Source organism: Delphinapterus leucas, chromosome 17 (genome assembly GCF_059928025.1).
Source record: "Delphinapterus leucas isolate spDelLeu-1000000601 "Yukka" chromosome 17, BTC_Dleu_Yukka2, whole genome shotgun sequence".
Classification (NCBI taxonomy): Eukaryota; Metazoa; Chordata; class Mammalia; order Artiodactyla; family Monodontidae; genus Delphinapterus; species Delphinapterus leucas.
Window position 1 is genome coordinate 42,962,273 of NC_143145.1, and position 22,113 is coordinate 42,984,385.

Consider the following 22,113-nt stretch of genomic DNA (forward strand, 5'->3'; position numbering starts at 1 on the left):
AAAAAACCTCCAAAACAAAAAACATATCCAATTTTCCTTGCATACAGAGTTGTTTCTTATTATTTTTAATTGCATATATTAGAATTCTTAACCCTTAGAAACCTTAATTTATAGTGAAAACTTAGTAAGCAGTTGTGAACTATTCCACTAGCATTCTTTAGATTAGCAAATTTGTGAATACATTTCATAATTTTTAGAAATACATGCTTCTTCATAGTAAAATTTTTAATGTGGCACAAACCATATATACTAATAGAGCCAAATATCTTTAGTTCCTCTGCAAAAGGAAACCAAAAGTAGGTAAAAATCTACGTTCAGTAATTAATGTTTTAGTATTTTATATTATTTAGAAGTGATCTAGATATTCAATGAACTTCTAACATTTAATTTAGCAAAATGCTAAGGGTGTAAGTTATTAAAGAGAGACTAAGTACACATACCATAAAATATAATTATTGCAGAAAAAAGTTTACCTAAAAACTCTTATCCCACTTACATCTATCTAAATCACTTGCTCCCAACTATTATGTTTAGATTACCCATGAAAGCTTCATGAGACATTAGACAAAGTCAGCCATCACCCCAAGCTTTTTTTTTTTTTTAATTTTTTGCTGACAAATTTTGTAACAGAGATAACATGGACTTATTTGACTAATAAACCCATGTAGCATAAAATTTGTGTGCCTGTATTATATTCAGTGTAATTCTAGACACATTCTATTTTAAGTAAACCAGCAACTTTAAATTAACTTTGATATAAAATATTTTCCCAGGATATATAAAACTGAAAAACATTTGGATTAGCCTCTATTATATTTTTGAGACTTTCTATGAAGACTAAATTTATATAAATGCTTGTTTGTTTAAGCCAGCTAAATAGAACTCTTTTGTAAATGAGTTTTAGCAATACCATACATCTGCAACACACGTATATGTAGACACACACGAACATACAGATGGATGGAGAGACCTTATCACATCTGTTTTACTAGTTATTAAAAGAGTTGAATTTAAGTTGCTTTTTTTGGTCCTAAATTTCAAATGACCTTTCCCCTTTTTGTTTTTCTTCTGATAAAACTTACCTCCCTGAAGTTTGTACTTTAACATTTACATCTCAGAGGCACAGGGAAAGAATGCAAGTTATAAGCCTTTTAAGATAAAATAGGGGCGGTTTGGAGATTGGTAAAAGGAATAGGTGAACTTTGAATCGCCTCTAGAGCTGCATATCTAGTTTTGCAAAGATTTGTAAGATGAAAAGAATTGCTCTTGATTCCTCAAGGAATTGGTTTGAAACCTAAATGACATTATCAATAGCTTGTCAGTTTTCAGCCTGTTTAAATGGTAAATGTTTCTGGCAGTGTTAAGGAACTCCATGGACCCAAGAGGTATCCTCAAAGAGGGTGCAAAGGTTACTACCTTTCCAGGATCCAGAGTTACTCCCAAAGATAGCGAAAGGAAAAAACTGACAGCCTGCTTGCCCTAGGTAGGCAGAAAGCCAAGCTAAGCTCTTATTTTATTAATAAAAGGTAACTAATTAATAGTTTCTTCAGAGTGGAGAGGCAATTCAGACAGAAGATTACCAGAATGAATATTCAAATAAAGGAGGATGGAGGGGAGCAGTAGGAATTATGTCAGTCCTATAGTCTTTTTGGGGCACTTTTTATTAGCCTTTTGCAATGAAATTTTCAATGACACTATTTTGGAAATTTTAAGTCTTTTGGAGGCTTCTGCATGCCCATTAATTTTAAGTGCAATTCTTTTTTTTTTTTTTTCGGTACGCGGGCCTCTCACTGTTGTGGCCTCTCCCGCTGCGGAGCACAGGCTCCGGACGTGCAGGCTCAACGGCCATGGCTCACGGGCCCAGCCGCTCCGCGGCACGTGGGATCTTCCCGGACCAGAGCATGAACCCGTGTCCCCTGTATCGGCAGGTGGACTCTTAACCACTGCGCCACCAGGGAAGCCCTAAGTGCAACTCTTAAATGCTTTTATCTAATTGGAACGTTTGCTAGGACCCTTAGCAGCAAATGGAGTTCAACTTCCATTACTTTCTGTTCAGCCATATTTGGGACCTCAGTCTGATGGTTACCAAGCCAAGTTCTTATGCACAAAATTCTAGGTTGTCTTTAGTAAAATTTTGGCCATTTTTTGGTAGGTATTTATAGCTCCTGAGACATAGTTTTTAGACATAAAATAAGCAGGCATGCTGGAAGGTGGTGCACTCAACTCCTTAGAGTTTATGGATCCCATTAGCTATGCTGAACTAATACCTAAAAGGGCTGTGCCACTGACTTCGGGATTGTGCATTGTTTTACCATGTGTTGTACCTTGTTGCACAGAAATTTTCTTTAGGTTGGCAGGTGGTCTGTATCAGTCTAACCTGTTCTATGACCAACTTATCCTAATACAGGAGTCTTTGAGTTAGGTGGTGAGCATTCTAACAGCCCTTAAATGCTCCATCTGTACCCACCAAATTTTGCAGCTCTTTTTTTGGCTTCTGAGTTCTCTGCTAGCAATAGCCCTTATCTACACAAAATAAGACAAACAAACATGTACACCTTAACACACCAGAGGTAACCAAGAGAAGGTTGTGCACACCATCAGCAATTCCCAGCATGGATTAAGTCAACGGACTCCAGTAAATGGGGACTGTGGACTGGAACTAGGGAAAGGGATGCTATACAACCGAGGGGAACTTCAGACAGAACCAAGGCCTAGGGACTCAGATTCTGCATGGAACCATCAGCCAGCTCAAGTTGACCCACTGAGCCCTGGACTGGAAAGCCAAGTGGATCAGGAGCTAAACACAAACAGAGTGGAGCTCAGAGGGGTTTACCCCCAGCTCTTGGAAATGGCAAGAAGGACAGTGAACTTACAGTTTTTGAGGGGTACCACACCTGTGTTTCTCATTGTCCTCAAAGCTGTTGTAAGTCTCCTTCAATCCCACCACTGCCACCAAATTTGTTAACAAAAATTCAACTGAGGAAATTTAAGGATCCAATTGGCTTTAGTAAACAATTAATGGATTGGGCATTAGCAATCTAGCAAGTAGAAAGAACCTCCGCCAAGATGTAGAAAAGGAGAGGTTATTAAAGACAGAAAGGAGGCGGAAAAAGGAAATTATTAGCAAAGAATGCATTGTTTCAGGCAAGGTTGCCCTCCTAAAGGGAACAAAAGGGCCTATTGGGCAGATTACCTCACTAGTTCTGATGAGGTAATTCCAGGTTGATTGGTAAAAGGTTGCATTTCTGGGCAGGGGTTGAGACTGTAATTAGGTTAGGTATTAAGTTTTGGTTTGTTGACATGGGGTTTAGCACAAGTGGCCCCATTTTGGGCCTCCTGTTTCTTTTTAACAATGCAATATTTAGATTTTGGTTTCTGGGAGTTCATGGATCCCAGGAAACCCTTTCTTCCCCCTTTAGAAGCCCTACTTTAGGGTCTGTCTCACTCCTCAGCAGGTCTCTAGGATTAGGATTTTTTCCCCATAGAATTATGGATTCTGCCTTGAGAGGAACCTTAAAAGAATGTAAACCAATTGTTTGGGTGATATTTTAAAAAAAGAAACAATTGCTTAAATGATACTTAAGTCCTTTTATGCTAGCCTGACATGTATTGTTTAAGCCTATTCTTTTTTTTTTTTTGCGGTACACGGGCCTCCCCCGTCGCGGAGCACAGGCTCCGGACGCGCAGGCTCAGCGGCCATGGCTCACAGGCCCAGCCACTCCGTGGCATGTGGGATCTTCCTGGACCGGGGCACGAACCCACGTCCCCTGCATCGGCAGGCGGACTCTCAACCACTGCGCCACCAGGGAAGCCCTGTTTAAGCCTATTCTTGAAAGCTTCCAGAGTTAGGAACTTGCTTTTTGAAGCAACTCTTTCTGTCTTGGGTAGCCCTAACCATTAAATTCTTCCTCAAACTAAACCAAAATTAGTTTCTTGATTTTCATTCCTGGTCCTGTCTGACATGGCTTGAACCAGAGCAGACCATCTATCTCTTGATTGTGTCTGCTAAACTCTCCCACCCTCCATGAGTTTAAAGTCTTTTATTTTGAGGTTTAAGTCCTGAGGTTTCTGGGAAATCATCCTCCACCAATGTGAAAATCTCTGCATAAGCACTTCCCAGTGACTCCTGAGAACCATCTTGAGAGAATCAGTAAGTTTCTGCTGAATGAATGAATTACTCAAGGGTTAATAAATTTGAGGAGTGCTGCATTGATTTCCTCTTCTAGGAGAGTCAGAACACACATTAGCATATTAAAAGTCCTGAGAAGTCCTGCAGCAAAAACTTTTCCATGGCTCTATTATCCTGAAAAGTAAGTTTTTGCTGACACTAGATTAAGAACTGCTGCTCTGTAAGCATTTTTTCAAGGAACATAGGGAATGAATCTTAAGAGAGCTAATTATCCCCCAATTAATTTTCCTTTTTTTTTTTCCCTACACAGCCTCTTGATTTTGAAGCAGTAGATGTTTACAATATTGTGTTCCAAGCAGAAAACCCGGAGCCTCTGGTGCTTGATGTACAGTACAATGCCAGCTCTTCTGCTACATTCAGACTTATTGTGACAGATGTGAATGAAGCACCGCAATTTTCCCAACAACTATACCAAGCAAGAGTCAGAGAGGATGTGGCTAAAGGCACTAAAGTGGGCAACGTGACTGCCAAGGATCCGGAAGGTCTGGACATAAGGTAGAGGAGAGCAGTGCTGGGCAGGCCTAGCCGTGCGCTGTGACCACAGATGGTGGGGAGGAGGAAGGGCTGGGAAGGGCAGAGAAGCTGGCCTGACTCCAGGACTCTCCCCTAAGGGAGCAGCCAGCAATCTGAGGCCATGTCCCAGTGCACCTGGTGAATCTGCCCTTGGTTCTGGCAGGTGCCAGTACCCTGGGGGGCATCAGTGAGAATCCAGGCTCGGGCAAGCGGGAAGCAGGAAGCAGGTCAGATTCCACCCCAACCTGCCTACTGCAGGTCCCAGCTGAGAGCTGGTGAGTTCAGGAGTTGGGGTCTAGAGACTGGGCTGTCCAAAGCTAGGCCCTCTGTCTGGACCAGTCGTGGGACCAGGGTCTGGGGAAGAGTTCCAGCCCCTAAGGCGGACTGGAGTTCTAAACAGAAGAATAAAGCAAAAACCTGACTCAGCAGACTCAGCCACCTGACAAGGTGAAGGGAATCTTCTCAAAGGGGGTCGTATAGGATCCTCAGCTTTGCAGAGAGCAGGTCTGGGGCAACAAGACTCATTCCAGAACTCAGCCCTGGAGAGATGAGTACATGGGCTGAGAAGGTTAAACAAGATGTGTAACTCTTTCTACGTTAGCAATTCTCAATCTTTTTTTTTTTTCAGTGCAATAGAACCCACACAGATTTGCCTTAAATATGTACAATGATAATTAATTTTTCTAAGGTAACATATGTATGTGTATGTATCCATATCTGTATCAATATCTATAACCTTTTTAAGATCATCTAGTCAATAAGCACACAGATAGGACTTGAACCCGGATCTTTTGCTTCTATTGTAGAACATCAGTCCTACTGTCCATGGCATGACAAATATTTTAGCATGACTTAAAACCCATGCATGTGGTTATGAATGACAATTCCTTAAGTGCCTCTAAACATTTAAGGGGAGTTTTGCCTCCCATTGAGCGATCATTTAGGCAATTGGAATCAGTTCCAAGACCTTTTTCTTATTGTCTGTCTGAGTAAAGATCCCACCTACTGTTTTGCTCTGCAAGCACTTGTCAACTTCATAAAGACAAATATGAGGGCTTCCCTGGTGGCGCAGTGCTTGAGAGTCCACCTGCCGATGCAGGGGACACGGGTTCGTGCCCCGGTCCGGGAAGATCCCACATGCCGCGGAGCGGCTGGGCCCGTGAGCCATGGCCGCTGAGCCTGCGCGTCCGGAGCCTGTGCCCCGCAGCGGGAGAGGCCACAACAGTGAGAGGCCTGCATACCGCAAAAAAAAAAAAAAAAAGAAAAACAAATATGAGAAAGGAAAGAAGACTTGGGTTGTACTGTATGGATAGTGTAGATACTGCTCCATACATCAGTCACTAATTATGATGGGGCACAAAATATTCCTAATTTAACAACCATTTATTGTTTAACAAATGCTTCTCTCTCCCTTATGAGAATGCTATGAAAGTTATTAGTCAGAGACAAGTGAGTAAAAATTTGAGTTTATGAGTGGAGAAAACAAAGGCATTTAAGATCATTCCTCAGATGGATCCAGGAAAAGATATAACGTACGTACTATTAAGTTAAAATCAGGAAGATGAGAAAGAAGACTGAGAAAGGGAGTGTCCTGTAAGAGACAAATGAAAAAAGTACTTCATGAATGAGGAATGATCAATAGATCGAATGCTAGTAATGAGTCAGTTAAGAATTAAGGATGACTCCAAAGCTGCCAAAGCCTGAGCAATTTAATTCTCTTCTTTCTTTCAGGTCCACAAACTTAGAATCCATTAGCACCCAATGGCTCCTAATCCAATGTATCAGTAAATATTAGAGATGCTTTCATTGAAATATATCCAGAATCCACCTGCTTCTCACCACTTCTGCAATGGTCCAGGTCACCATCATCACCTCCTCCACCCCTCCCTGAGTCCATTCACTGCAATCAGAGTGTAGGTCTTTAAAAGAGTAAATCAGATCATGTGACTCCTCTGAAAACCTTCCAAAGGGTGTCTGTGTCACTCAGAAATCCCGACTACATAGGAATTTTTAATTCACCGACCATACACATAACCTAACACAGTGCTTGGCATATAGAATATTCTAACATTGGGGAAAAATTAATTTGAACTAACACATTATAACTTCTTAATCATTCTCCTACTACTGGACATGTAGGTTGCTTCCAGTATTTTTTTTTAAATTCTAGAAAAGTTTTGAATGTATGTATATAATTCTTTTTCTTAACTTCTATTCAATTGTTTTTTATTTGGAGAACATTTCCAGAGGTGGGATTCTTTGACCTAAAGATATAGACATCCTTATGGCTCTTAAGTGTTGTTCCCAAAAGGCTATAGAAATTGGTTTTCCCGTGGTTCTAGGCTTGTCTCTCTCAAATTCACCTTTCATACACCTACCAATGCGTTCCACTGAAGACACAAACATGACTAGGTCACCGTCCTGCTTACCACCATTCCCTGGCTGCCCACTGCTTCTCATGATTCAGCTCTTTCCAATCCCTCTGGCTTCATCTTTTGCCATCCACTGCGTCCTATTGATATGTTATCCCACCACTGCTGGAACGTCTGATGCCTCCACACCCTAAGCTACTCCTTGGCCTCTCAGCCTTAGTTCATACAATTCCTTCTGCTTAAGCATCCTTCTTTTTCTTGCTTTAGTTAACATCTACTCTTTCAGAAAGACTTCTCTGATTCCCTTTAATTTATTTGGGATTCCACATGGCCTCTTTGTATTCACCACATTTTACTGGAATTATCTGTCTCTGTGTCTGTCTCCTCCACTGGCCTAGAACCCCTTTGTGTAATCTCCTCTCTTGGTCCACAGCCTGATATTTGCTAAGCCCTCAATAGATGTCTGCTGAATGAGGAATTCACTGCGCCACCCACCAGTAGCCTCTGAGTATCCACCCATTCACACATTTCCACCAATGAGTGTTCAAGTTTTCTGAGAGGGGGCGATTTGCTAATCAATTTTAAAAGATAATTCCAGGTTGTTTTAATTGAAATTCTTTGATTGCCAGAAAAGTTTAACTTTTTTTCTGCTAGAGTTTGTGATGATACCTTTTCTTTTTTTTTTTTTTTTTTTGCGATACGCCGACCTCTCACTGTTGTGGCCTCCCCCGTCGCGGAGCACAGGCTCTGGACGCGCAGGCTCAGCGGCCATGGCTCACGGGCCCAGCCGCTCCGCGGCATGTGGGATCCTCCCGGACCAGGGCACGAACCCGTGTCCCCTGCATCGGCAGGCGGACTCTCAACCACTGCGCCACCAGGGAAGCCCCCTCGATACCTTTTCTTTTAAAACAAGTACAAAAACCACTTTGTAAGGATGAACAAATCCTCCCTTTGAAGGCAGGTGGTATGCAAATGAAGCAGTAATAATATTAGATCATGTTTCTTTAAATATGTTGTCAGTAATATGCAAGGGATAGTGCTGATATAATAGCATAGTGATGCATAAACTATCTTTACGTTTTCATGCAGAGTAATGTGGGCTTCCTTTTGCTCTTTTCTCTTACTAAAGTTATTCATTAAGAGGTGACAAGAGAGGTTGGCTAAAAATTGACCCCGTCACCGGCGAGATCTTTAGTGTGGCTTCGTTGGACAGGGAAGCTGAAAGTCTGTATCGGGTACAAGTGGTGGCAACAGAAGTAGGTGAGCCTAAATAGATAAATAAATTTAAAAAATAATAAATAAAAGGTAACACAAATGATTAGGGGCTACATCAGTAGAAATGGGAAGGAGGGTGAGGTGGGTGGGAAACTGGGTCAAATTGTCAGAATATCTTACAGTGGAAAAATGAAAAGGGTACAAAAGTGGAGAGAAGTGCTCACACCTTCTTGGCTTTGTTCAAGATGAGAACTCCCGTGCCCGGTAGCAGGGCTCTTTCAGGCAGGGATGCACCTGGAGGCTGGCTAGGCTTCAGGGCTGCTGCTCACTCTGTGGTGTCCTGAAGGGACCACAGCTTCTAGGAAGGTTCCTGTGTCCCCACTGAGCTACCTCCCTTCCTCCAAAGTGGCTGTGGGTTTCTCCAGGGAGCAGGGTCAAACCACTGACCTGCCTACCTAGACTATTACTTGCTCCTTCAGGCTTAAATTGCAGTGACCGAGGTCTCAACCTTTTGAAACATAAAATGTTTTGTTCAATATTCTCAACTTTATATATGCCAGAATCACCCGGGAGCTTGTTCAATACAGATAGGAATTCACCTTGCAGATTCTGATTTGGTAGGTTTGGGTGGCCCTAGATAACTGTTTTGATGAAACCAGGTGAACTTTTGAAAGGAAAGATTTATTATAAAGATAAGCCAAGGCTGTTTGAATCTTATATAGCTATAAAAATAAACTCACAGGAATATTATGCTTACCAGTGATAAGGCTCGTGATTAAAACACTGAGTTTCTTTACGTTTAAATGGAATTTTCCAACTTGGAGTCGGGATTCTGTTGATCTTATGCTGGTCAGAGCCTCTAATTAGACAATAAATATATCTGCCTGGATTACCAAAAAAGTAGAATTGAACAGATTATGACTAAATAAATATAGTTTTATACCAAAGAAGGAAACTTTCAAAATGTGAAGCCCAGGGTTGGGAGCTGGAATGCGGAACATTCCAATAGGTGGGAATCATGAAAATGGTCCCTGTCTGTGAAAAGATGAAGAAAAACAAAAGTACTGCAGTCACGTTAAACCAGTGAGGGTAGACATGCAGAAGCGTGTGTCGAACTTGGAATGGTGGTGTGTGAGTGGACGGGCCTCGCTGAGGCAGGTCGGGGACTGGCTCTCTCTCTTCCTTCTAGTTGATGTGCTTCTAGCACATACCACTATCACACTCCATAAATTTAACTCTCAATTTAAAAGTTCCTGATTTAATCAGCAGGAAGTTTCTGGCTAAGCCTTTGTGCTGTGCCTTCCACTAAAATGTACTGTGGGGTCAGCGCTTCGCTTTGGATGTGTCCTAAAGACCTCTCACATTTTAGAAGTTTCATGAATCGAAACCGGGGTTCAAAACCCTGCTCTGTTTGCAGTTGTTGGCCCTGAAATGATACACATTGATGAAATGACTTCCTCCTTTGGTTAAGGAGACAGCCGACAAGAAAAGCAGGCAAGTAGTGTTTACTGGAATTGAAGCAGGTCAGAGTCAGAAATTGTAGAAACATCAGGGAGAATGAGAGCAGTAAGTGTTTACGTTGTACTGACCGTCCTATTCTAAGCACTTACCCCTCATACAACACTATGGGGTAGGTATTATTATTGACCGTATTTGATGTATGAAGAAACCAAGGTACTGAGAAGTAACTTGCCCATGATCACGCAGTTACCAATTGTTCAGGCTACAGAGGTCAAAATTTTCTCCAGGATACCACAGCAAATAACATTTGTACAGCTCTGTACGATTTTCTAAGAATACATGTCAGATCCTCATAAAGTCACGTTTTACAGCTGAAGAAATGAGCCTTAGAAAACTTAACGAACATGCCTAAGTCAGTGTTGAGCGATTAAAGGTGTGGGCTCTAGAGTCAGATCCCCTGGGTTGGAAGCCTCTCTACCGCTATGTGACCTTGGGCAAGTCACACAACTTCTCTGAACCTCAGTCTTCTCATCTGTAAATGTACACCAGTGTTGTTTTGAAGTAATGTATATAAAATGTTAGCACATAATTCTTATCATCAAGACCTTCTAAGCAGAAAATGAAACTAGGTCTGAATTGTAAATTTTTTTTTTAAAGAAAAGGAAATATGCTTTCTTATTGAGAGGAGAATGAGAAAGCAGATACCATCTTTCAATGATTCAATTCCTTAGGTGGATCCTCCTTGAGCTCCACGGCGCGATTCCACCTGACCCTCATGGATGTGAACGACAACCCGCCGCGGCTGGTCAAGGAGTACACAGGCTTGTTCTTCTGCTATCCCCCTAAAGCACCCGGAAGTCTCATTTTCGAGGCCACTGATGACGATCAGCAGTCATTTCGGGGTCGACACTTTACATTTTCCCTTGGCAGGGAAAGCTTACGAAAAGACTGGGAAGTTTCCAAAATCAATGGTGAGTTGTCAAAAGAACGTCGAGAAAAACACTGATGGGCGATGGAATGAGTTATTTGCCTTGGTATGCATGCAGCACTCAACACAGAGCTTTCTTCCACGCTCCAGGAAGGAAGTTCATGCTGTGGAAACTTGCACAGGCAAGCTCTCCAGAGGGTTGAAAGCCCCCGGGGTTTGGAGGAAAGAAAGATTGTTAATATACAACATCTCTCTTAGTGTACATGAATAGTTGGGCAATCAGAGCAACATTGCAAAATTCCCAATGGCAGCTGAGAAACGGATTTCATCATGATTTTTTATTAAATAAATTTATTTATTTTATTTATTTTTATTTTTGGCTGTGTTGGGTCTTCCTTGCTGCGCGGGCTTTCTCTAGTTGCGGCGAGGGGGGGCTACTCTTGGGTGCGGCGCGCGGGCTTCTCATTGCGGTGGCTTCTCTTGTTGCTGAGCATGGGCTCTAGGCATGAGGGCTTCCGTAGTTGTGGCACACGGGCTCAGTAGTTGTGGCGCGCGGGCTCTAGAGAGCAGGCTCAGTAGTGTGGCACATGGGCTTAGATGCTCCACGGCATGTGGGATCTTCCCGGACCAGGGCTTGAACCCGTGTCCCCTGCATTGGCAGGTGGATTCTTAACCACTGCGCGCTAGGGAAACCCGCTCATCATGAGTTTTAAAAAGAGCTTTATTGAAATATAATTGAATTACAATTAACAGCACATATTTAAAGCATACAATTTTATAAAAATCAATATATGTATATACCATTGAAGCCATCGGCACAATCAGATAAGAACAGTTCCACCCCCCCCCCAAAGTTTTATTCATGCTCTGCTGCAATCCCTATTTTCCACCCCACACTGTCCATCCCTCACCCCCAGGTAATCACTGATCTGCTTCCCGTCACTATAGATTCATTTGCATTTTCAAGAATTTTATCTAAATAAAATAACAGCATGTACTCTTTTTTTGTTTGGTGAATATCACTTAGTATACATATTTGGGGATTTCACCATGTTGTTGCATATATCAACACTTCACTCCTTTATATTATAGAACAGTATTCCATTGTATGACTATATCATGATTTATTATTCACTAACATTTATTATTACTTAAATTGCTTCCAATTTTTGCTATTTCAAATAAAATTGCTGTGAACATTTGTGAACAAGTGCTTTGTAGGAGCTACGCTTTCATTTTTCTTGGTTAAATACCTACAAGTCGTCATATGGTAGCTATACAGTCAAATTTTTAAGAGAATATCAAATTGCTTCCCGAATAGTCTGTAACATTTTACATTCCCACCAGTGAATGAGAATTCTAGTTGCTTAATATTCTTCCCGATGCTTGCTATGCTCAGTCTTTTTAATTTTAGCCATTGTAGTGGGAGTGTAGTATTTCATTATGTTTCTTTTTAATATGGTTATATGAGTTGTTAACATATTTATTGACTTGGTTTTTTTTTTAACGTCTTTATTGGAGTATAATTGCTTTACAGTGGTGTGTTAGTTTCTGCTTTATAACAAAGTGAATCAGTTATACATATACATATGTTCCCATATCTCTTCCCTCTTGGGTCTCCGTCCCTCCCACCCTCCCTATCCCACCTCTCTAGGTGGTCACAAAGCACTGAGCTGATCTCCCTGTGCTATGTGGCTGCTTCCCACTAGCTATCTATTTTACCTTTGGTAGTGTATATATGTCCATGCCACTCTCTCACTTTGTCACAGCTTACCCTTCCCCCTCCCCGTATCATCAAGTCCATTCTCTAGTAAGTCTGTGTCTTTATTCCCATCTTGCCCCTAGGTTCTTCATGACCTTTTTTTTTTTTTTTTAGATTCCATGTATATGTGCTAGCATACGGTATTTGTTTTTCTCTTTCTGACTTACTTCACTCTGTATGACAGACTCTAGGTCCATCCACCTCACTACAAATAACTCAATTTTGTTTCTTTTAATGGCTGAGTAACATTCCATTGTATATATGTGCCACATCTTCTTTACCCATTCATCTATCGATGGACACTTAGGTTGATTCCATGTCCTGGCTATTGTAAATAGAGCCGAAAGGAACATTTTGGTACATGACTCTTTTTGAATTATGGTTTTCTCAGGGTATATGCCCAGGAGTGGGATTGCTGGGTCATTATGGTTTTACTTTATATTTTCTTAATGACTAATGGTGTTGAACTTCTTTTCATATGCTTATTTGCCATCCGTATATCTTCACTGGCGTAGTGTCTGGTCAAATATTGTGCCTGCTTAAAATATTTAGCAGTTTGGCTTCTGTTGTTGAGTCATAAACATTCTTTATATAGTCTAGATTCAAGTTATTTGTCAGATATATGTTTATAAATATTTTTGCCCAGGCCATGGCTTACATTTTTATTTTGTAACAGTGCCTTTTGAAGAGCAAATTAAATTTCTTTCTTTTTTTTTTTTTTTTTTTTGTGGTACGCGGGCCTCTCACTGTTGTGGCCTCTCCCATTGCAGAGCACAGGCTCTGGACGCACAGGCTCAGCGGCCATGGCTCACGGGCCCAGCCGCTCTGTGGCATGTGGGATCTTCCCGGACTGGGGCATGAACCCGTGTCCCCTGCATCGGCAGGCGGACTCTCAACCACTGCTCCACCAGGGAAGCCCGCCCCTAAATTTTTTTGATGACATCTGATTTACTGACTTTTTTCTTCTATAATTTGTGACTATTTTGTGTATTAAGAAATTTTTGCCAAGGTCACTAAATTTTTCTATTTTTTTTTCTCCCAGAGGTCTTATAGTTTTAGCTTTTACAGTTACGGCTATCTAATTGTTTAAACACTATTTATTGAAAATATCATTTTCACATTGAATTGTCTTGGCAGCTTTGTCAAAAATCAAGTGACCACATATATATGAGTCTATTTCTGGACTTTCTTTTCTGTTTCATTGATCTCTTTGTCTTTATAGCAATGCTCTAATGTTTTGATTACTGCAGCTCAATAATAAGACTTGAAATCAGGTAGTGTAAATGTCCTCGCTTTGTTCTTTTTCAAAACATTTATTTTGCATTTCTATATAAATTTTAGAATTGAATTTGTCTATTTCTACCCAAAAAACCTATGCAGATTGTGACTGAGATTGTGTGAATCTATAGCTGAATTTGGGGGAGAATTTACATATTAACAAAATTGAATTTTCCAATCCATGAATATGATTATGTCTCCACTTATTTAGGTCTTCTTTACTTTCTCTGAGCAATGTGTTTTAATTTTCAATGTATAGTTCTTATAGAATTTCCCCTAAGCATTTCATATGTTTGTGCTATTTTAGATATTTAAAAATTTTAAATTTTTAAGTGATTCCAGGATGTGGAAATATAATTGATGATTTTTGTGTATTGATCTTGTAGCCTATAACATTGCTGACCTCACTTGTAAGTTCTCTCTCCCTCTTTCCCTTACGTTTTCATAGATTTTCTATATAGACAGTCACGTTGCCTGTGAATTGTGGGTTTTCTTTCCTTTCCAGTCTGGATGGCTTTTATATAGTTAGCTTGCTTTCTTAGTGGCTAAAGTCTTCAGGACAATGTTGAATGAAGGTAGTGAAAGCAGAAACAACTTGGCTTGTTCCTAATCTTGGGGAGATGGCATTCATAGTCTTTCACCATTAAGTATAAAGTTAGCTGTAGGTTTTTTTGTAGATGCCCTTTATCAGACTAAGGACTTTATCTTCTATTCTTAATTTGCTGAGAGGTGTTTTTTTGGGTTTTTTAAATTAGGAATGGGTGCTAAAAATTTCAGGTGTTTTTTTCTGCATCTATTGAGATGATTGCATGGTTGATTTGGGGTTTTGGTTGTTGTTGTTGTTGTTTGGGGGGGGTACGCGGGCCTCTCACTGTTGTGGCCTCTCCCGTTGCGGAGTACAGGCTCCGGACGCGCAGGTTCAGTGGCCATGGCTCACGGGCCCAGCCGCTCTGCGGCATGTGGGATCCTCCCGGACCGGGGCACGAACCCGTATCCCCTGCATTGGCAGGCGGACTCTCAACCACTGCGCCACCAGGGAAGCCCTGACTGGAATACTTTTAAACTTATTGAGACTTTTTTCTTTCAGTACTTTAAAGATATTTCTCCTTTGTGTTCTGGATTGTATTGTTTCTTCTTCGTTCCTTTGAATGTCATGTGTCTTTTTTCTCTGGATGTCTTTACAATTTTCTTTTTCACTAGTTTTAAGTAATCTGAGTATTATGTGCCTTGGTGTAGTTTTGTTCGTTTTTCTTTTTCCTAAGATTTGTCTGTCTTCTTGGATCTGAGGATTTAGACTTTTCATCAAATTTGGAAAGAAGTTAGCAGTTATTTCTTCAAATATGTTTTCTCTTTCTAATTCAGTGTTTGCGGCCACTATATGGAACATAACTACCACGAGTAATGACAACCTACTATGTTTAGTATTCATTTCTACAGAGAAGTCATGAATTGAGAACTTGAAGGATGCTTTAGCATCCTTTTTGACATTTTGGAGGGTACCTGTGGAGTGGTAATACTTTTGGTAGTTTAACTCATACTTATATCTAACCATTTCCTAGTCAACTTTAGTATTATATGATACAGAGATGAACTTTATTCCTGCTCATCCAGGGGCCTGCAGTTGTGTTCTCATGTCAGTCATTTTTTCCATATTCTGACAGGAACTCATGCCAGGCTCTCCACCAAGCACACGGGCTTTGAGGAGAGAGTTTACCACATCCCAGTCCGCATCAATGATAGTGGTTGGCCACCCTTGGAAGGGACTGTCTCTTTACCAGGTAGATATTTTGCTGCAGGCAACTTGGGATAATGTCTGTCAATATGGTAGTTTGTAGGAATTCTTGTCTTTGAGATGGGATTCTACAATTGTTCGCTCGCAAATTTATCTACAAAATATTGTTCTGTTTTTCAGTTACTTTCTGCAAGTGTGAGGAAGATAGGTGTTTCCAGCCAGCAGGTCACATGCCTGGGATACCTACTGTGGGCATGACAGTTGGTGTACTCCTTACCACCTTTTTGGTCATCGGTGAGTATAATTTCTCAGATTCAAGGATTTCTGTTCTGGGCCTTGGAAACATAAGCTCACATCAGGGTCTGACTTCATGGACTGGTGTGGGGCTGCTCAAATGGCAATCTAGGCAATAACCAAGAATATAGATCACCAGTAAACCATATCCAACTTTCCTGATTGGGAGCTACTGCTTTAGTACCACCCTCTACCTATCACTGCCTTGCTGGTTAGGTTGGGAAATACAACATAAGAGGCTTTAAAGAATAAATTATTGTATTTTATGCTTAGTTACCAAGCTTTCATGATGAAGGAGAAAGAAATGCAGTAGCTGTGCCTCTGCTATGTGTCAGGCACTGTGCTTGGTGGGGAACACAGTGACAGATATACACAGATCCATCACGCACAGAGCTTATGGTCTAGTCTGCCATTGTTGGAATAGGTAGAAGCTAGCCTTCCAGTGGAGATGCTGGCATACCTGAAATGTTGCAGAACTCCCCTTTTTATGTTTTGTGACTGTGGGCCTTGATTCTTTATTATCTCAGAATAATTCCACTGCATCACAGGCCTCACTCTGCCATGGCCCCTGGCCTGGCTAGATAGCAGAGTTCCCTGTCTTCTTTTTTGTAAACAGCTCAGCGCCTACTGTAGTCCTTACCCTCTTTCAACTGGTGTCTTCACCACAAGTTAAGTATTAGAAGTAGGTACTTCTTCTGTCCATTTTTTAATTGAGTTGTTTGTTTTTTTGCTGTTGAGCCCCATGAGCTACTTGTATTTCACCAAAGAAGACATATAGGTGGCCAAGAGGCACATGAAAAGATGCTCAAAATCACTAATTATTAGAGAAATGCAAATCAAAACTACAATGAGGTATCACCTCACAGCATTCAGAATGGCCATCATCAAAAAATCTAGAAACAATAAATGCTGGAAAGGGTGTGGTGAAAAGGGAACCCTCTTGCACTGTTGGTGGAAATGTAAATTGATACAACCACTATGGAGAACAGTATGGAGGTTCCTTAAAAAACTAAAAGTAGAACTACCATATGACCCAGCAATCCCACTACTGGGCATATACCCTGAGAAAACCATAATTCAAAAAGAGTCATGTACCACAGTGTTCATTGCAGCTCTATTTACAATAGCCAGGACATGGAAGCAACCTAAGTGTCCATCGACAGATGAATGGATAAAGAAGATGTGGCACATATATACAGTGGAATATTACTCAGCCATAAAAGGAAACGAAATTGAGTTATTTGTAGTGAGGTGGATGGACCTAGAGTCTGTCGTACAGAGTGAAGTAAGTCAGAAAGAGAAAAACAAATACCGTATGCTAGCACATATATACGGAATCTAAATAAAATGGTTCTGAAGAACCTAGGGACAGGACAGGAATAAAGATGTAGACGTAGAGAATGGACTTGAGGACGTGGGGAGGGGGAAGGGTAAGCTGGGATGAAGTGAGAGAGTGGCATTGACATATATACTCTACCAAATGTAAAATAGATAGCTAGTGGGAAGCAGCCACATAGCACAGGGAGATCAGCTCGGTGCTTTGCGATGATCTAGAGGGATGGGATAGGGAGGGTGCAAGGGAGACTCAAGAGGGAGGGGATATGGGTATATATGTATGCATATGGCTGATTCATTTTGTTGTACAACAGAAACTAACACAGCATTGAGAAGCAATTATACTCCAAAAAAGATGTACTAAAAATAAAAAGTAGATTCTTCATCAATTCACCTGTGTAAAGGGGTTTATAGAGTTCCACATCCTTTCTCTTTTAAAGGAAGAGCTGGTATTATTCTAAGTCTTCTTAATTGCTCTCTTGGCATCTGGTCTTTTCTGCCACCATCCAGTCTACCACATTGGACTCTGATTCACAGCTCTAAAAGGGATCTCATTTCCTTATACCCTTCCATTCGAATTCCTCATTATTATGGCATAGAAGGGCCTTTGTGACATGACCATTATGCATCCTAATATTGCATGGTGACCATCATTTCTCTTTGAGAACCACAGTTTGGTGCACACCTTTTATACTAATTGAGCTGGCTTTTGAGGTTTACTCACTTATCATACTCCCCTCTACTTCTATGCCTTTTCTTATTCTATTTGTCCTCTCATCTTGAAAGGATTTTTGAGTTTTTATGCCATGGTTTTCTAACATGACCATTTACTCTCATAATTTTACAACAAGTTAAAGATTGGATGAGTTTGGTGATCTAAAGATAGAAGTAATAGGATCTTGTAGTTTCATACCCTTACTTTTTTCAAAATAGGAGGGTTGGGATTATTGCAAGATTCTTAACGGGCTTCTGAGCATCCAGTCCTTTTTGCCATGATTCCTCTTGTAAACTTACTGCCAGGTTAATTTCTTAAAAACAACTTACTTTTCCAGATAAGTCTCTGATTTATAGTATACACAGTGCTAAAATGCACAATGTAATTTTGTAGTAGGTCAGAGACGGGGGAAACCAGAGAGGTTAGGTAGTCTACTCAAGCTGGAGCGACAAGGAAGATGGCAAAGAAAATGTAATACTTGATGTGGACGTGGTGAAAGTAGGCTTTAGGTAGGTGAATTGGTCTAAGAACAGCTTTCTGGTTTTTCTCATTGGACTACTTCCTCTAGGGAAGAGGAAGAAGAACTGGAATCAACATTTATTGACTGTGTCTGAAGTTCAGGAATTCTGTCTAATGCTCACACACTTAGTCTTCAGGGTAGCGTAGGCATTAAGTCCTATATTCCTTGATAGAGACCCAGCGATAGCCACCAGCTTCGATATGACTTGGGACTTGTTACATACTTACTGACAACAAGATAAGTGGTAAGCTTACTTATCCAAGAGAGCCCATGCCTAGAATCTCTTAATCACCAGGACAATGAAACTTTGTTGAGCCACAAACAAAAATGAAATTATATGAGTCATTTTTTCCTATGCAGGTGCTACTTTATAAACGAATGTGACAGTACATTTTAAGACTCCATCTCTTTGACTCTGAATTTTCTCTTTTAGGTATAATTTTAGCTGTCGTGTTTTTCCAGATAAAGAAGAATAAAGGCCAACATAATGTTGAAAGTGCTCAGGCATCTGAAGTCAAGCCTCTGAGAAACTGAATGTGAAAAGGAATGTTTGAGTCTATGTACCAAGTGCTATTTCAGTAACACAACCATTTAATCCCATAATTTTGCTTTTCATCCAACATGTGCACTATAATTTTTTACGTTATACCTTCTTGCCCTTTACTATTTTATTACTCTTAGATATTTCATGTGCTGTAGACATTAGAGATATTTTCCATTTTCTCATGACACTTTTCCACTCTGCAAAAGCCTTAGCTATTTATCCAAACACAAAAATGTATGTGCTTTTCCCTCTTAGGGAAAGAGGGGCTGATGAAATACTCTGCTCATTTTTTCTTCATTAAGAGATCTATCAGTCATCCATCACAGCACATCCTGGATTCCATCTATGCTTTTTCTAATTCCACCCCGTGTCTCCTTCCTCCATATCTCCTTTGGTATTTCACTAATTTTAAAACATTTGTTGGAGGAAAGAACAAAGCTAAGTCTCAGGAAAAAGAATTAAAGCGCAGACCTGTCCCTTAGTTTGAACAGAAACTTTTTGTTGTTGTTAGCCTCCTTTAGCCCCACGTGGCTCATGTTGCCTTTCGTTGGAGGATTTTGCACTTGGGAACAGCATGAGGCCACTGCAGACCATGCAGAGGCCTGCTTCATAAGCCCTGGTGCAAACACCAGCCACTACCTACCATGCTCACATGCTGTGCATGTTTTCTTTATGTGTATATTAATAAAGTTTCGGTTATTATATATTCAACAGTAGAGGAAGATAAGGAAGCACAAAAGATGTAGTGACAAAAATCAAGAATAAACATTGGCTTTGGTTTTGTTTCTTGGATCTCTTTGTCTCTGCTTCCTGGTTCTCTGCGTTTGTTGAGGGAAGGACTAGATAACAATGGTTATCTATCATTTATCAAAATTGCCTCCCAGGTAGAATTAACCCATAAAGAGGGGGTCCACAATGAAATAAAAATTCCCTGTGCTCACGACTGTGGATTGGGGTGTTCGAGGCAGATACACTAGGAATTTTAAAATTTTAAATAAGAAAACCTTAGAGATTTGGAAGCATTTCGAGGCCCTGGAACTGTTTTCTGGCTTCTGATTTGAGGCTTGAAAGCATTCAACATTACGCAGCCTCTCAGAATTTTCAAGAATGTTTGGGAAAAAAACTTGTATCTGAAAAGGTGCTCCTACAATGACGGCTGAAGCAGGCCATGGAGTTCTGTTTTTCATAAATAATCCTCTTTGAGGGCTTTTATTATATTTTTTTAAGGCAAAAAAGTAAAACAAAAGAAAATATCCGAACTCTATTTCTAAGACCTCAGTATTACTTTCTTGTATTGATATAATGTTATCCTGTGCTTCAGGATAATATTGAGCTCTCTTACCTGTTTTTTTTCCACACAAGGCTCATTGGAAATCTCATAACGGGCGAGGTTCTCTCTTGTCTCACCATACGCTGAAAGACAAAACAAGAAAACAAAAATCGAAGAGCACCAACAGCAAATTATATCCCAACCTAAGGAATGGTTTAACTTTCTCAGCAACTTCTGTAGGTATTTTCTTGTGTGTTTTTGACCAAGGGTGACTGTGATATGACATTTAGTTCACTTAAAATTGCATCATTGCTAGCCCTGCTTATTTTCCGGAAAGCACTTTATCATTCCTGAAAGGCTGAGGCAGTCCCAAGGCAGGTCTGCTCAGAAGGCTTAGGGATGCCTCCTGCCTCAGTTCAGGGTTGTTCTCTCTGGACCAACTTGTATCACCGAATAATAGACTGATCATACATAACCTTCTCGTCTAAAATCACTTATTAGTATTCACATTTCTTGTGCTGCTCTTCCTCTGGGTGGACCTTCCCTCTAAACCTTCTCTTCCTTCCATGACCACATCCCACCCATTCCTAAAGGCTTAAAGACCAATTTAGAGACTGGTCCCTTTGGGAAGCCTTCTCTTAGGAAACTACAGGGTACCAGGCCACTACCTCATCTAAACTACTATACTGTGGTGAGGAAAATTCTAGGATCTATTCCCTCTTCTGGTAAAGATGGTTCCATTTCCACTGGAAAACATCTTCCCCTCCCCTTCACCTGGCTCTTCTACACCTAGTCTGTATAGTTTGAGTAGAGTCAACTTCCTGTTTTCCCCCATCTCCCCATCTCTCACTTCTAGAATTGTGTTGAAACTCTTAGAAAATAGCTCTCTTTAAGTGGAATTTGCTAAACTAGTAGAAAATAAACTCAGAGCATTCTAGTTACCACAAAAGGTAAGCCTACCCCAGAACAAGGACCACACAGTTGAGAGAAGATTCTGAAGATGTTGAGTGCCTGGATCCAGCTGTGCCTGAAGGCAACCTTGCCCTGGACTTTCCTATCCTGTGAGCCAGTACATTCCTTATTACTTAAAGCTCAATATATTTCTGCCCTTGCAACCAAGAGTGCATATTTGTGCCATGCTTATGGACCTTATGTTCTACAGTTAGGGCCCATTTGATCTCCTTAACTAGTCTGGGACTTCTTGGAATCCTCTCAATGTCTCTATGACAAGTCTTGGCTCATAGTAGCTCCTCTATAAGTTTTTGAAGAATGAATACATGAAATAGCTGATTCATGTAGGCCACTTATGCTACTGTCATCTTAGAGCCACCCACCTGACAAAATTGAAACTAATCCACTCTCTGTTTTTAGTTACAGTATCCTCAAAGAGGCGTTAAACTCCCACTTCACTACACTCCGTTTCCCTACATACAAACTCTGACGCTCCGTTCAAACATCCTCAGAGCTGAATGCAGTGGTGAATGAGGCTGTGAGTGACAGAGCCCCCAAGAATTTCTGGATGGTTAAGAAATAGCAGGGAGAGTGAGAGGGTCTCAGGGTGGGGGTGGGAAGTATAGGGGCAACTCCTGTGAGTAGCTACGTAGAAAGTCTCAGGGGTTTCTGGAGAGCAGTAAATTAAGAGTAGAGATCTCAGGGTGCTGGTCCATGGTCTAGACAACTCACAAGCAGGAAGCTGAGATTACCTCTGAAGCATCTAGGGCAAGAAGGAAATAATTTGTTTCCAAGATTCTGTATAATGCCATATGCATCATGGGAACTTGTTAAACTTGGAACCTTAAAAGTTACCTGAAAAGGTACAGTATCTTACAATTTGATTTTAAAAACTCATTTAAACTGTCTTGAAATGTACAGTTCAGTTGCATTAAGTCCATTCACGTTGTTGGGCAATCACCACCATCATCCACCTCCAGAACATTTTCATCTTCCTAAATGAAACTCTACTCATTAAATAAGAACTCCCCCGG

The 22,113-nt window shown here is 40.8% G+C and overlaps 1 protein-coding gene across 3 annotated transcripts in view; it reads left to right on the plus strand.

Annotated features, from left to right (window-relative positions):
* CDH17 (cadherin 17) overlaps window positions 1-19,648 on the plus strand; it is a 105,574-nt gene extending 85,926 nt beyond the window's left edge. For 2 of the 3 annotated variants that reach the window (XM_089898919.1, XM_089898920.1), the window contains 6 exons: window positions 4,440-4,684; window positions 8,204-8,334; window positions 10,482-10,721; window positions 15,380-15,496; window positions 15,631-15,744; window positions 18,748-19,647. In XM_089898919.1, coding sequence (XP_089755045.1) covers window positions 4,440-4,684; window positions 8,204-8,334; window positions 10,482-10,721; window positions 15,380-15,496; window positions 15,631-15,744; window positions 18,748-18,848 — 948 coding nt within the window. In that variant the 3' untranslated portion in view covers window positions 18,849-19,647. Of the gene's footprint in view, window positions 1-4,439; window positions 4,685-8,203; window positions 8,335-10,481; window positions 10,722-15,379; window positions 15,497-15,630; window positions 15,745-18,747 lie in introns of all 3 variants that reach the window. The other variant, XM_022584544.2, reaches the window with a different exon arrangement.
* Window positions 19,649-22,113: the final 2,465 nt, after the last annotated feature.